This window comes from Gouania willdenowi, chromosome 7 (assembly GCF_900634775.1).
Source record: "Gouania willdenowi chromosome 7, fGouWil2.1, whole genome shotgun sequence".
NCBI lineage: Eukaryota > Metazoa > Chordata > Actinopteri > Blenniiformes > Gobiesocidae > Gouania > Gouania willdenowi.
This window is the reverse complement of record NC_041050.1, coordinates 12,866,318-12,878,181: the sequence shown is the minus strand read 5'-3', so window position 1 is coordinate 12,878,181 and position 11,864 is coordinate 12,866,318. Positions and strand designations below refer to the sequence as shown.

The window sequence follows — 11,864 nt, the reverse complement described above, 5'->3', positions numbered from 1 at the left end:
TTTTTTTCGAAACTGAGGAAGAAGAAAAGTTAGGCGTAAAGAAGTGTGATTGTGCACTTCCTGCTTCGACTCGATGTGACTTCGACTGCAGAACAGAGAAGAGAAACTTCCTTCACGGGTGGATGTGCTGAGAGCGTCAGCGTCAGTCGGTGCTATGAGGACGACCCTTTGAACGTTCCAAAGAAATTAAAGATAATTCAAACAATGAGTCGGGGACATAAGAGTAAAACGGAGAGCGTTCGGAGCTCACTTCTGAGCCCACAGGAGAATGAAAAGCTGGAGGAGCTGCTTGGCAGAAGGTGTGCTGTAAGTCAATAACGCCGTATATCCCATTTTATTTGCATCTTCTATTTATTTGTTAGTTTATTTTCCATTGTAAAAGAAAAGAGGATGTTGTTTTGTCTTGTATGACTTAAAAACGACAGTTCAAGAGGCAGTTTGAATACGTTTCAACTCTACTTTAAATTCAACCAAAGGAAATAATTAAAGCTGAAACGTGCCACGTGCATATTCTAAACTATTCTAATGTGAAATTCTTTTTCTGGTTTACAGACGTCTCGTTTCTTGTTTGTCTTTGCTTTGGTTCATTCAAAATTAGACAAATACAGTTTAGTTTAATCAAATAATTGCCAATGGATGCTTGTGCAGTTTCTGTGCTGTCATTAGGTCATCAGAAAAAAAAAGAGGTAGTGCTAAGAGGAAATGGTGGCTGAGCCAATTCTTCCTCTGCTGTCAGAATTAGACGTCCTAGTGTGGTTTGAACTGCTTGGTTCTGCTTTGGTCTCTTCGCGTCAATGATATAATATTTGTGTGTAGCACAATAAAAAAAAAACACGCACATCCCTTTTGAAAGCAGTGTGCTGGATGAAAAAAGCCACCAGATGCAGTGAAAAAAAAAAAATCTGCACAACTGCGTAGTTGGCTCCCAAATTTAATTTAACTTACACCAAAAAACGTGACGTTTCGTCACGTTTTTTGGTGTAAGTTAAATTAAAATTGGGACCTAACTACGCAGTTGTGCGAACTTTTTTTTCATTGCGTCTAATCTTTGTGTGTGACACACAAAGCTGATGATTTGTAACTAAAAGTCTCGTGGCCACTTGGTGCTTTTGAGCGAGAAGAGTTGCGTTTGAATGCACCCAGTGCACCAAGATCAAAGTGTGCTTCTGTATGTGTAAACTAGTGTGTGCGTTGGTATTCTACGGGTTTAGCCTGTTTTAGAGACGGCTTGTGACTCCAATCCAGAGAGCAGTAAAACATGACAGCAGAAAAACTTAATTATCATAGATTGATTCAAGACTGTTGACAATATATATTATTCAGCAAGATCATTTATCCAAATTTTGATTGTGGTTAAAAAAAAAATAAAATAAAAAGGTAAATTTCATATGATTTGCAACAACTTTTCTTCATAGACGTCTTAGGAACAACAAAGAAGATAAGACTCCAGTTAATTGAGAAATGCTGTAAGAATAATTAAAATTTGAATGAAGTTTAAAGAAAAAAAAAGACAAACAATGTACGGTAACAGTTTTATACATAAGGCTGACATTATCTCTCATTAGCACGAGGTCTCATGGCAGCTGTCATTAAGAGTTGTTCACTAAATGAAGACACCTTTGGAGCTATGTTGGCATTTTTTTGGGTTAGGTGGAGGGATCTAGTGGGGTTAGGGTAACAAATGAGTAACCTTCATGAGTCCTTATTCATGCTGATGACAGGTGTCATGTCATAATAATGACAGCGTAATGTCAGCCTTATGTACAAAACTTCAAGTGTTACCCAATGTATTTTGTAATATGTACAGTATAAACCAATATAAAATTATTTTTGATGTTTGCAATTCCAGACTATATAGACCATATATATTCAATATTTAACAGTCACAGCGTTATAGCACAGTATGAGGCTGTATGAGTTCAGGCCCTCTTTTAGATCATGGCCATGTGTTAACAAATCCTCTTCACCTAAAATTAAAGCAAACCTACTTTGCTTTTCTAATGAATGTTGTAAATTTCTATCTTAAATGTGACAAATTTTATTCTGGAATTCAATTAAAAAAGCTATACTCACGTGCTCTGAATAACTAAAAAAAAACAAAAAAAAAAACAAAAGTGAATGTAACAATGTCGGAAATAAACTGAAAAAAACAAAAACAAAAAAAAAAACGAATAGCTCCACTAGTGCCGGTCAGAGCCCAATACTCTGTTTATACTGTGTGCACACAACACGTACTGTATGTTGGCAATTTTTGGGTTAGGTGGAGGGATCCAGTGGGGTTAGGGCAGCAAACAATGCTTAATGCCTCCTTATTCATGCTGATAACAGGTGTCATGTCATAATAATGACAGCGTATGTATAAAACTTCAAGTAAAGTGTTACCCAATGTATTGTCTAATATGTGCAGTATAAACCAATATAAAATTATTTTTGATGTTTGCAATTCCAAACTATATAGACCATATATAGTCAATATTTGACATATTTAACACAATTACAGCACAGTATGAGGCTGTGTGAGTTCAGACCCTCTTTTAGAACATGGCCATGTGTAAACAAAGCCTTTTCACCTAATATTAAAGCAAACCTACTTTGTTTTCTAATGAATGTTGTAAAAATCTATCTTAAATGTGACAAATTTTACTCTGGAATGCAATTATGAAAGCTATACTCATGTGCTCTGAATAGCTAATAGCTCCACTAGTGCCAGTCAGAACCCAATACTCTGTTTATACTGTGTGCGCACGTACGCTCACCGAGACACTCAAGGCCACGTTGCATTTGTTGCTAGCATGTCAGGTTAGCGTAGCTGTACAGACTGAAGACACAAACCAAGAACAAAACCTTAAACCTAATGCTTATACTGTGCATGAAATAAATCAAGGTATTGTAACAAATAAATAACACTAGGGCTCAGGAACTGACTGCGTAAAAGGTCAACAAATAGGTTCGGCTGTAGAGCCAAGGTGTGTGAATAATTGGACACAGACACAAGGATTTCGTTTTAGTATATGTATATTAAAGATATTATATATAGTGAAGATATTTGGAGTCAATTTATATTGATATATTGTTACAGGCACGGCCTGTCACTTTGAGAGAGGTGTTGCATTGTGGGAGGTGAAGGCATAACCGGGTTGTTTACGTGTGGGAAATGTAGTTTTTCCGGTCGGTCCGGGGGTAGATGGTTCCATGTGCGCTCTCTGTAAAGTTTGGATGCAGCGTGTTCATAACCCAAAACGAGAGGATTAAAGTACATCATACCCTCAGATACCTGCCTGCTTCTTCCTCCCTGCACTCACCCGGTATGCAAAGTCGGCATTACGGACCGCTGTTGTTACCAGTAATAACGAGCCAATAAACTCAGTGATATACCAGACCTCCTTACCACGGTTCGGAGATAACCTGGTGAAGGTAACAATAAATTATTTAGTTGTTATTAATAATCAGGTATAGGCAATAAACAAACAAACAAAATACAAATACATAACAAAGACAATATTTTCTTCTTTCAAAATTGTAGTCAAAGTTCAGTTCAAAGTTCATTTCCTTTGGTGAGTTCGGTTCAGTTTGTTTGATTCCGCTAAGTTGGAAAGCGAAGGGTTTCGCAAAGTTCTTTCGCATTGGGGGGGAAAAAAAAACAAAACAGAAAAGGTCCCCAGGGTATAATCCACGTATTAGGTCCGAGTATCCGAGGAAACAAAAAGATCAAATAATCCTAACGCGATGCAGCGGTGGTGTGGTGGTTCGCCCTCTAGTGGTCGAGAGTGGTAGGTGATCCAGGACTAACATAAAAACCTGACCTATAAAACAAGGCCAACAACAATCAGTCAAAAAGGAATTAACTTAAGTACATTTTAAAACAGAAAATACATTCACCTTTGCACATTTAAACAATTTGTCATTGTTAAATAAATAAACAGTTATAAATAAATGCTATAAATCATAGCAGAAAAATCCATATGAAGGTAAATCAAATTCAAGCTTCATTCTATGTATTCAGAGATCAAAGGGAATAAAGTGCACTTTTAAATCAACATCATTAGCTGTAAAGCTAAGTCATATCATATAGATTAAACATGCATGTTTTAAATAGATTCTTCAAATAAATCATTGTTGTAGCACAACAGATCATTCCATTTAGTAGGTCAAAGCCTATTCAAGACCACATAGCCGAATGGGCATTTCTTTCAAAAAGTAACAGAAATGGTCAAAATCAATCAAAACTACAAAAAGCGAAGTATTATCTTACTATAATGCCGTCCATTTAACAATTCGGCTTTGATTATAAATTAGAAAATAAAAGGATTACTTAAATAAAAGTGCAAATGGTCAGACTGACCATGTGTGTTCCGCAGCTAATGTTGGCTTAATTTTGCAGGAATTTCAATGGAGTCTGGTACACCACAAATCCGCAAAATACTTAGTGAAACACATTGAAGTACAATGTGAAACGACTCACCGGTGAGTGGAGAGATGTCTAGGTTATAGGAGAAGATGTTCATCCAGGTATTTCTTATGGAGGTTTTGTTTCAGTGGTGATTTTCAATCAGTGAGCCGACCATGCAGACGCCACAGTGAGAGCAGCCATCACAGCATTCAGTGGAGCAAACCAGAGTGAAGGGGGAGGAGCCAGGGCGGGCTCGTCACAATAAAACCATGGCAGGAAGTTGGCCTGGCCTCGAGGTCACGTGGGTTACACTATGAATCAATTTGGGAAACAAAACATTTTAAAATTATGAACTGCTGGGTCGTGTCTTAACAATGATTCATAAAGCTTTGAGACTGCTTTGTCAATGCAAGGAGAGCATACAAGACAAGGCACACAGTGTCCTTGAATGAAATAAGAAACAGTTTGTGCACCTTGCATGGTTTACAATGTGTGAGCTAACTTTTATGTTCCCAAGCTGACAACGAATGGAAAACCGTGGTTTATGTCCTGTGTGTGTTTCAGTCCGTGGCCACTGCAGTGGCTCAGCTCTTCATGGCTCTGCCACAAACTCCGTTCACATGGAGCTTTCAGGTCACCGGGGTCGTCTGCTTCGTCAGAGACAACCCTCAGCGCTCCTACTTCATACGAATGTTTGATTTAAAGGTAACTTCTACAGAAGATCCATGTTGATGAACTTTTTCTGTGCTTCTTTGGAAGACGGCCATGAAATATGGGGCGCCGATTGTAAAGTTGTGCATACTAATATAAACAGCAACTTTTTGCAACATTTAGCAACAAACCACGTTTAAAAACCATATGTGAATTTCACTCTTGACCAGATTTACCGCAATATTTGTGATAGTTGCTTTTCTCGTAAAAATATAATGTCAATGATGAATATTAAATCTAAATGTTAAGTATTAAATCTAAATGTTAAATATTAAATCTAAATGTTAAATATTAAATCTAAATGTGAAATATGAATGTTAAATTTAAATCTATATGTCACAGGTTAAACTAAATATTGAGCAAATATGCAATGTTAGATTTAGCATTTAGATTTAGATTCAACATTTAGTATTTCAATTAAACATTTTGATTTAGATTCAACATTTAACATTTAGATTTAACATTTAGCATTTTGATTTAACATTTAGCATTTTGATTTAACATTTATATTTAAATGTAACATTTACATTTAACATTTAGATTTAACATTTAGATTTAACATTTAACATTTACATTTAACATTTACATTTAACATTTACATTTAACATTTACATTTAGATTTAATAACAAATTTCACAAATATTGCTGTAAATCTGGTCAAAAGAAGCAATTAAAAAATAAATTCACAAATGTTTTTTAAACGTGGTTTGTTTCTAAATGTTGCAAAAAGTTGATGTTTATTTTAGTATGCACAACTTTACCGTTGGCGCCACATAATGAAATGTATTTTTTTCCTTCAGGCAGGGAGACAAATTTGGGAGCAGGAATTGTACAATCAAATAGTTTACGCTGCACCACAGACGTTCTTCCACACCTTTCCTGCAGACGTAAGCATCCATAATTCAGTTTAACACATCAGTTCTCAAACTCTCCTTAAATCCTAAACAGATTTTTATTATTATCATTTATCATAAATGAGGATTTTAAACTTCTTTGTATTCAGGATTGTCAAGTTGGATTGAACTTCTGTGAACAGCATGAAGCAGAAACATTTAAAAATGTTGTCCAGGAGAAAATCAACCTAAGGAGCAACCGTCAAGGTCAGAGGTCACGACTCAACTTTAACACTAATCTGCAAAGATACACTGAATGAATTATATTTTAGACAGAAGGCTGACTTGCAGGGTAGGTTTACAGGGTTTTATGTACAGTATATTTTATGAGTAGAATTTGCATGTTCTCCTGCATTTTAAGCCTCTGAAATAAAGTGTTGCTCATGTTTTGCGCAGCTTATAATGTTTGAGACACAAGAGTTTATCTGTGTGTATTCACAGACAGGAAACAGCGCTCTCTGCCGACCAATAGTAAGATTACTGTCAGCTTCACAACAGCCGTACAAAGAGTTCCCCACCAGGGGTCACTAACTAATATATCTAAAGGGCCAATTTGTTCTAACAACGCTGTCATCATATCGATTAGTTACCAGGGTTTGGGTCAATTACATTTTTCAATTGCAATTACGTTTTAAAATTATCCATGTTTAATCATGATTACGATAGCCAGCATTTTTCCATCCATCCAACCATTTTCAGACCTGCTGGTTCGCGGGGGTCTGCCGGTGACTATCTCCTGCTCACACTGGGCGCTAGGCAGGGGTACACCCCGGACAGGGCAATACAGACACAAACAACCACTCACACTCACATTCACTCCTACAGGCAACTTACAGACTCCAATCAACCTAACAGTCATGTTTTTGGATTGTGGGAGGAAACTCACGCAGCACGGGGAGAACATGCAATCTCCACACGGGGCTTGAACTCATTATCTTCTTGCTGTGAGGTGGACATGCTAACCACTAAGCAGTGTTGTGCTAGTTACTGAAAAAATGTAACTCGTCACCGTAGCTAGTAGGGCTGGGATAAACGATTATTTTTGAAACGATTAATCTAGTGATTATTTTTTCGATGCATCGATTAATCTAATAATTCATTTTTCCAGTTCGATTCGACTCGATTCAATTATCTCCCCATTAATTGACTAAAAGTAATTTATACATGTTGATTTACATATCTACTGTAAAATAAAAAAAAAAAACATGAATTCCTTAACATTGCAATATACGTTTATTGCTCTTCAACTCAAAATTCCAAAATAAAGTTCAAGTAAGAATATAAAAGTAGAAAATAATGCGCTGTAGTCACGATGGGTGTTTCCTCCTTGTCGCGTCAACGCGCTGCCGTCCGGTCACACCCGGGATAAAGGACGAGGGTTGCGGGGAACAGCTGCCTTCCACGAACGAGTGCGTGTCTTCATTGCCTTGCACTTTTGAAACTCTGTTAGCCGCCATCTTTGTTTTGGTCGGAAGACGCATCGGTGCGCATATTTTGGATTGACGTATTTTTTTGCGTTGACGTTATCGATTATGTAGGATGCGTTGTCCCGGCCCAAGTTACTAGTTACTTCATTCACAAAGTAACTCTGTTACTATTTTACACCAAAAAGTAATGTGTTACTGGAAAAAGTTACTTTTGAGCTACTTAGAATTAAAGAATTGTATTATTTTTTGGGTCATTTGTGTCCGTACAGCTTCATATCAGTGCTGTATCAGAAAATAATCCACTGTTGATCAACTCTGTGCTGGAGGAATAGTGATTTAGGAAGCTGGCTCCCATGGTTCCCAACCCATGCGTGTAAGCCATGGATCTGTTTTGCATTTAATTAAATTGTAATTGACAGTTTTTATTGAATTTCTTGGTAATTACAATTACAAAGTCAATTATCTTAACTGAATTACAATGGTGACAGATTTTTCAAATTACAACTACGATTTTAATTACGCTATAATTGTAATTAATTATCAATTACGCAATTACAATTATAATTGACCCCAACCCTGTTTGTTACAATCATTTAACTTTGTAATTAGAGCAATTTATGAACAAATAATTTCATAAACCCTTAACTTTCTTCATTTATTATATCCTTTATCCCTTAAAATTGTCAAAAAATATGTGAGTCTTGTGTAAGTTTAGGTTTACCACGACACTACCGCGCTGTCCTCCTGAACAATATACATTTAAAGATTATTGATTAGAATTTTTCCACCTTTATCCAAGTCCCAAAAGAAATCTCATGAATGGTTGGCATGGCTTTACTTGCATTGTGTTTCAATGCTAAGAGCAAATTGTATTAGTTTTAAAGCCATGCATTTCTTTGTTGTTGTTGCTGTTTTTAAAAGAAACAGGAATACTTTTACTTTTATAATTAATTCCCTTCTTTTTGCAGAAAAAGGTTCTCTTCCCCCATTACCAACTGAAAAAGGCAAGAATCATGTCTGGCGTGCAATTTTGATTTTACCATGACCAGTTAAATACAAATTTGATTCATAAACAAGCAAACAAACCATCTCTATTCTGTCTTCACACCAAAACTAGTATCTAGCAGACAAGGATCTTTTCACATGGCAACTGTGGACATCCAAAACCCAGACATCCAGTCTTCACGTTATCGCTCCATGCCTGCTCCGGCTGCTCCGTTGACTCTGAGTGGCAAAAATAAAAAAGACAAGAAGAGCAAGAAAAAGGGTCCCAAAATTTCCAAAGCCGACATCGGAGCACCCAGTGGATTTAAGTGAGTCCCTCAAAGTTTGGAAAGAAATTGATAGAGTCCAGGCGAAATTGTTCATTTAAAAAAAATTATTATTTTTTTTTTCAGACATGTGAGTCATGTGGGCTTTGACCCCAATAATATCGACCCTGACCTCTGGAAGCTGCTGTCCAAAGCTGGCATTGGGGAAGCTGAGATGAGAGATGAAGCGACTTCCCAGCTCATCTATAACGTCATTGAAGAGTCAGGAGGCCTTGAAGCAGTCAAAAGGGAAGCGAACAAAGGTGAGCATGAGCTTCCTGTCTAACACACTCATACCTCAGCTCCACACAGGCTCAGCAAACAAAGCCCTGCAGTAAAGCCAACAAATGTATTAAAGCAGGGGTGTCAAACTCATTTTAGTTCAGGGGGCCAAATACGGAGCAGCTTGAACTCAAGATGGCCATAGGTTTTATGTCAGAAAACCAGTAATTTCAACTTTATTGTGCCCTAGTTTGCACTTGTACATATACATAAAATACAAAATATACAAGAAACTGACAATATTCAGGCAATAAGTGACATACAACAGTTTATATTTAATTAAGGAAAATGTTATGTAATAATTTGAGGAAAATTAAAAGATTTTGTAAGAATTATGAACAGTTTAACATTAAAAATGACTACCATCATGCGATATAAGCATCGGGAAAACTGTGAGCAAATATTGAGTTTCATTTAAACAATGAATCATGTTTTCTCTGCATTTTTTGCTTTCTCCTGCGGGCCAAATCGGATGCTCCAAAGGGTACAGATTTGGCCCCCAGGCCTTGGTTTGACACGTGTGTTAAACTTTCTTACAGCTTGATGTTGTGTATAGATTCATTCTTCATCCATCATTTTACAGTTGCTTCTCCTCCAGCTCGTCCACCTGGCCGACCAGGAACCCTCCCTCCTCTACCAGGTTCAGGCCCCTCTGCTCCAACCCCTCCACCCCCACGGAGTCGCTCCGGCCCTCTGCCTCCCCTTCCAGGTCAACCTCAGCGCACTCACCAGCCGTCTCCAGCTCGAGGAGGTGTCCCACCTCCACCCCCTCCAACCAACCGACCCGGCCAGCCTCCACCCCTTACACCATCAAAGTCTTCCCACAGCATGCCTCCTCCTCACCCTCCACCCAACATGCGCTCCTCAAGTTTCCAACCCCCTCCTGTCCCTACACCCAGCAGAGGAGGCCCTGCACCTCCTCCTCCTCCACCCCCACCTCCTCCAACATCTGCCCTTTCAGAGTTTTCACCCCCCCCTCCAGCTCCATCCTCTGGAGGAGGCAGCGGCAGAGGAGCTCTGCTTGATCAGATTCGACTAGGGAAGAAGCTGAAAAATGTAACAGTAAAATGTGTCACAAATAGGGCTGGGCAATATATCAAGATTCAAGATATATCAGGTTTTCTATTTTAGCGATATATAAAATTACTATATATATATATATATATATATATATATATGTTTGAAGGTGTGGACAGGTACAGATAACGACTTCAAACAGGTGCCATTAATACAGGTAATGTGTGGAGGATAGAAGAACTTCTTAAAGAAGTACAAACAGGTCTGAGATCCAGAATTCTTGCTTGTTTGTAGGTGCCACATACTTATTTTACACAAGAATATACAAATAAATTGTAAAAAAAAAATCATACAATCTGATTTCCTGGATTTTTTTTGCACATTGTCTCTCACAGTTGAAGTATGCTTATGATGAAAATTTCAGACCTCTCATCTTTTTAAGTGGAACAGCCTGCACAATCGGTACCTGACAAATACTTTTACCCCTGCTGAATTTTTGTTGCTTATTTTGGATTAAAATATTCGCTGCTTTTGCTACTTCTAAGAACAGCATGAAAAGCCCAGTTAGATGGATTTCTTATGCGTCGTAACCCAGACCTCCCCCATTAACGAGCCACACAACAGAACTCACTCATACGTGCTGTCCATTACAAGAGAAAAAGCCAAAAGTGTAACATATTCTGTAGCCGTTTGTAAATAAATGTGCCTGTATCAGCAAAAAAAAAATTGAGATTTGTATCGTGTATCGCCTTGAGAAAAAATATCAAGAAAATGAGTTTTGGTTCATATCGCCCAGCCCTAGTCACAAATAGATATGTTTTTCAGAATAAATACAATATATCAACCTTGGCCTTTCTTAACACAGGTGCCAGATTGCATTGATCCGCCTTCATCGTCGACCCCCGAGACAGGCGAAGGCATTGTTGGTGCTCTCATGATGGTCATGGAGAAGAGGAGTAAAGTCATTCATTCATCTGGTGAATAATCACACTCACCTTCACACACGACGCACAAGTCAACACATCAGAGAGCGAATGCCTCAAATATCTTGATTTCTTCTTCCTTTTTGCCAGATGAAAGTGAAGATGATAACGGAGATGAAGACGAGGATGACGATGAATGGGACGACTGACAGTAAAATCCATCTTAGTCCAACTGCAATTTTTCTAGTGGACATGCGGTATTTTTACATATTGATGAGTTGCAAACTGGATGTTTTATATACATATTGAACTGTATTGAAAAAAAAAAACAACAAAAAAAAAACTCAAAATAACACATTTTAGAGAAGTCAGACATTTTTTATATAATGGATCTAACAGCTCCAGTGAAGGATTCGTCTGCATAACAACACATAGCACTGTGTTACTCACTTTAAAAACAAATACAGCATAAGACATCACACCACCAGCACACAATAGTAAATCTGAGCCAGTCTCATCCCATGTTTTAGAACATCCTGTACATCAAAACTTTTTTCAATATTATGTTCTCATACATATGTGCAAAGATCCCCCACTCCCTCCAACACCACCACCGACAAAGTGCATAACTGGAAGAACACTTTACACATTTTCGACACACACACACACACACACTCACACACGCACTCACACATGCACACATTTTAGGTCACCAAAGCACAGGACAGCAAGAGGGCTTGTACAGGACAACTTCCACTGGAAATAGCGTAACCGAATACACAGTACAAACATTGTGTTTAAACAGTAAAATGTACAACTCGTAACAACAGTACGCATGCAAAATATGCATCTTTGTCTCATCTTCATACAAGAGTACTCCATGACCATATATATTATATTAACAATCAATA

At 37.7% G+C, this 11,864-nt stretch overlaps 1 protein-coding gene across 3 annotated transcripts; it reads left to right on the top strand.

Annotated features, from left to right (window-relative positions):
* Positions 1–62: 62 nt before the first annotated feature.
* LOC114466471 (wiskott-Aldrich syndrome protein-like) lies at positions 63–11,357 on the top strand. 3 transcript variants are annotated; one of them, XM_028451922.1, is made up of 10 exons: positions 63–306; positions 4,955–5,095; positions 5,902–5,988; positions 6,105–6,201; positions 8,390–8,425; positions 8,539–8,734; positions 8,819–8,994; positions 9,612–10,069; positions 10,896–11,007; positions 11,104–11,357. In XM_028451922.1, exons 1-10 carry the CDS (start codon positions 205–207, stop codon positions 11,160–11,162), a joined length of 1,464 nt encoding a protein of 487 aa, XP_028307723.1. In that variant the 5' UTR covers positions 63–204; the 3' UTR covers positions 11,163–11,357. The 3 variants fall into 3 exon arrangements, with proteins under 3 accessions (XP_028307723.1, XP_028307722.1, XP_028307724.1); XM_028451921.1 differs by having other exon boundaries at positions 9,597–10,069; XM_028451923.1 differs by having other exon boundaries at positions 71–299; positions 9,597–10,069.
* The last annotated feature ends 507 nt before the right edge of the window (positions 11,358–11,864 follow it).

Excerpts from the sequence above, each read along its gene's own strand:
- LOC114466471 (XM_028451921.1), top strand. The coding sequence starts at position 205 with ATGAGTCGGGGACATAAGAGTAAAACGGAGAGCGTTCGGAGCTCACTT. Across the intron at positions 5,989-6,104 it reads TCCACACCTTTCCTGCAGAC|GATTGTCAAGTTGGATTGAA; the intron begins GTAAGCATCCAT and ends CTTTGTATTCAG. Across the intron at positions 8,995-9,596 it reads CAAAAGGGAAGCGAACAAAG|TTGCTTCTCCTCCAGCTCGT; the intron begins GTGAGCATGAGC and ends ATCATTTTACAG.